Source organism: Anolis carolinensis, chromosome 2 (genome assembly GCF_035594765.1).
Source record: "Anolis carolinensis isolate JA03-04 chromosome 2, rAnoCar3.1.pri, whole genome shotgun sequence".
NCBI classification, from domain to species: domain Eukaryota; kingdom Metazoa; phylum Chordata; class Lepidosauria; order Squamata; family Dactyloidae; genus Anolis; species Anolis carolinensis.
Genome location: NC_085842.1, coordinates 217,110,227 through 217,113,842, shown reverse-complemented (window position 1 = coordinate 217,113,842; position 3,616 = coordinate 217,110,227). Strand labels below are relative to the sequence as shown.

At 40.5% G+C, this 3,616-nt stretch overlaps 1 protein-coding gene across 1 annotated transcript; it reads left to right on the top strand.

The window, feature by feature from the left end:
• The first annotated feature begins 594 nt into the window (after window positions 1-594).
• LOC134295846 (taste receptor type 2 member 41-like) lies at window positions 595-2,492 on the top strand. The gene has a single exon (XM_062969309.1). The coding sequence runs from the start codon at window positions 1,460-1,462 to the stop codon at window positions 2,387-2,389; it is 930 nt and encodes a 309-aa protein (XP_062825379.1). The 5' UTR covers window positions 595-1,459; the 3' UTR covers window positions 2,390-2,492.
• The last annotated feature ends 1,124 nt before the right edge of the window (window positions 2,493-3,616 follow it).

The following is a 3,616-nucleotide window of genomic DNA, read 5'->3' as shown; positions in this document are numbered from 1 at the left end:
AGGGATTTTCCACCATTCCCCGTGCTACAAAAGGAGCCACCCACTGATGCAAAGCCGGGAGATTGGGGCGAGAGGATTGCCGCCTCTTGGCCTTTGATTCAGGAGGCTCTGTGTTCAGCCAAGTTGGATTACAAAAAATATATGGATAAAAAGAGAGCAGCAAATCCGGACTTTAAAGTGGGAGAGCTAGTGTACCTGTCAACAAAACACTTGAAATCCACCCAACCATCACAGAAACTGAACCCAAGGTACATTGGGCCCTTCCCTATCTTGGCCGTGATAAACCCTGTGGTGGTAAGATTGCAGCTGCCTCATAGCTGGTGCAAAGTACACCCTGTGTTTCATGTTAGCCTGCTGAAGCCGGCGTGTACCACTCATAAATGGAATAAGCCAGACCTCATGGTGGGGGTGCATACCCATTTTGAAATCAAAGACATTCTAGACTTCAAGAGGTCTCGGGGGAAACTGTCCTACTTGGTCCAGTGGACTTCAAGAGCCTTACATCCTGGGTGGGTGGTGAACATGTTAAGGCCCTCGAGATTGATAAAACGGTTTCACAATCGATTTCCCCATAAACCTGGACCATAACCGCTCTTCGTGAATTTTTTGCCATTGTTGTTGTTATTTTGTCACATCCTTTGTCTCTCCCCACAGGGTCGTCTTCATGGAGGGGGGAGTCATGTCAGGATGCAAAAGCCCAGCATTCACCTAGCTGACCTGTTCACATCCTGCCAGAGCAATGGGGGAGGGAGATAGCCTGAATGATAAGAACCATTTGGCTAGGAGGATTGATTTATGGCCTGCTCTGGTTTTCAAGCATGGGAAGGAACTATTTGACAGAGAGGTGTGAATGTGGAAAGGGGGGCCCATGGGGGAAGGAGTAGATTGATATACTGGAGGGTTGGCGGGAAAGAGTTAGTGCTAGCTTTGTGTTCATATTGATTAAATATACATAGATCTAACATGAGAAGGGGTCCTTGTTGTTGTTAGTTCTTTTGCAAGCTGGTCACGACTTAACCCCTTTCTACCCTAGAACACCAGTTTGAAATAATATTGTGAATTAGTTTTGCCCAAACAAGGTACTTCAATTATCTTGTCCTGAACATTTTTCTTAAAGATGTTGACAGATGGGCAAGTGTGGCTTTCCTTTTAAAACATTTCAGTGATTGAAATTTAGTATGAAGCAAATTCCAAGGATTATAGTCAAAATTTGATTTCATTTGAATCATAATCAAAACCATCCATATCAGGAATTTACTAGACAAATCTTCTAATTAAGAATGAGGAAGTGATCTCAAAATATTTCATTGCTTTCCATGGATTTGCATTGTTTCCCATAATATGTTATAGCTGTTTTAAGAAGCTCCAAATAACAGGGTTTCCTCTGCTAGATGCATGAGAAAAACCAGACAAATTACACAGAGATACATCCTTTTAGACCTTTTCTTTTTTCTAGAAAATGACAACAATGGTTAGCAATTCAACTTCTCTACTTGATATCCTTAAATCGACCTATCTGGGAATAGTATCTGTGTTTACTCTTTTAGAAAATGGATTCATCATAGTTGTATTGGGATATCAAGGACTTCAGAAGAGAAATATATTGCCTCATGATATCCTCTTGATAGGTTTGAGCGCCTCCAGACTAATGTCGCAGATGCTGAGTTCCACAAGCTATCTTCTGTATTTCAAGAAAGACATGGGTATTTTTAAACAGGATGTTGTATTTATTTCCTGGAACTTTTTCAACATGACTAGCATGTGGTCTGCAACCTGGCTTAGTGTTTTATACTGTGTGAAGGTCACTAACATTGCCAACTGCCTCTTCCTCTGGCTGAAGCCAAGGATCAACATGCTTGTACTCAGGCTGCTTGCGATGTCAGTAGTCATTTCCAGTATCTTCTTTGTTCCTTCAGTCCTTGAATACTTTCAACAGAAAAAGTGGGACAATCTGACTAGAAACTCACCCGTGAGTGCCAATCAAAGTGAGGGTTATAATAACGAATTCATTAACCTTGATGTGCAACTCTTTTATGTTTCCATAACTTTCTGCATAAGTATAATTGCATCCACGCTTTTGCTTGTCTCATTGTGTAAGCAGATTAGGAATCTGAAGAAGAGTGGCCTAGGTGGCAAAGATCTCAACACTCAGGTCCACAGGGATGTCATTACACTGTTGCTGTCTTACATCTTCTTCTATATTGTACATTTCACTGGTTTCATAATTTTGAAAAATGATGTTTCTAGGCATCGAAGTCTTGAAATGTTAGTTATTCAGATTCTGACAATTTCATTTCCTTGTGTACACAGCATTATGTTAATATTGACTAATCCCAAAGTAAAAGAAATGGCTGGTCATATTCTGAATATTACACAAAGAGCTTCTTAACGAGGAAAAAGGAAAGCAGATATGCACTCTTTGTCCAAATGTGTGTATGTTTGTATGTCCTCAAGAAGAAAATTTCCAGAATGGGGATACTTCTAACTAGCAAAGAGGAATGCCAGCAATGCCTGGAACAGATTGAATTGTAGGCTAAGCCCTCCATATACTTCTAGCCCTGGAATGCACTGAAGTATTCTATTATCTCCAAAATTCATTCCTTTCTAGAAAACCAGATTTCTATAAGAATTTATTCCTATGCCTCCAAATGTAAATATGTGAATAGAATAATTGTCAAGGCAGCCAAAAATAAAAAAAATGCTCACTGGCTTGTTCATATCAGTTCACATGCAGCTTTCAGCCTTCTGTTTCCAGCTCATTTACTCAGTTAACAGTGATTATGAGTACACCTCATTACAAATACCCCTTTCCAGTTGCAAGGTCAAACTTTGTGAAAGCCACCCACTGCATGACTATCAGCCTCCTCCCAGTAGACTCTGGTCAAGGAGGAGCTTCATGAGAACCACCACTCCTCTTGATGTTCCCCCAGCAACAGCAAGGGTGTCCCTCTGGGCAGCTAAACCAGGCAATCCCAACTGGATACCCCCCCATGAGGGTCTGCCTCCAGGGGCAAACCAAGAATGGGCAATTTGGAAGTCTCTAAATAGACTGAGAAGTGGAGAGGGCAGATCAAAAGACAACCTGGCAAGTTGGCACTACCTGGAGGAATCCTCCACCTTGTGTGACTGTGGAGCAGAACAAACAACTCCTCATATGTATGCTTGCCCACAATGCCCTGCCTCATGTACGGAGGAGTAGTTGTTCAAAGCTACGAACAATGTGATTGCTGTTGCCTACTTTTGGTCTAAAACCATTTAGCTGTTTGTGATTCCTTTATCTTATCGCTTTTAAACTTATTTGTTATGCAATGCTTTTGACACGAAATAAATAAATAAATAAATAAATAAAGTTGTAAGTTGGAGACAGAACTCTTTTACTTGAATATTAATTGGTTCCTAGTTGTATTACAATATGTTAATAATTATAAAAGTTAGCTTAGCACATACTTTTATGAGCTTGTGCAGTCTACTTATTCCATTGCTCATATCACGCTATTTGTAATTTCTTCTTCTTCAGAACTTGTATGAGTTTGGACGTTGTTTCCCAGTTTTTTCCTTTGACACCTTTGTTTTCTTGACTGTTCTGGCCTCGAGTGATCTGAATGATCACTTAACA

Excerpts from the sequence above, each read along its gene's own strand:
- LOC134295846 (XM_062969309.1), top strand. The coding sequence starts at position 1,460 with ATGACAACAATGGTTAGCAATTCAACTTCTCTACTTGATATCCTTAAA.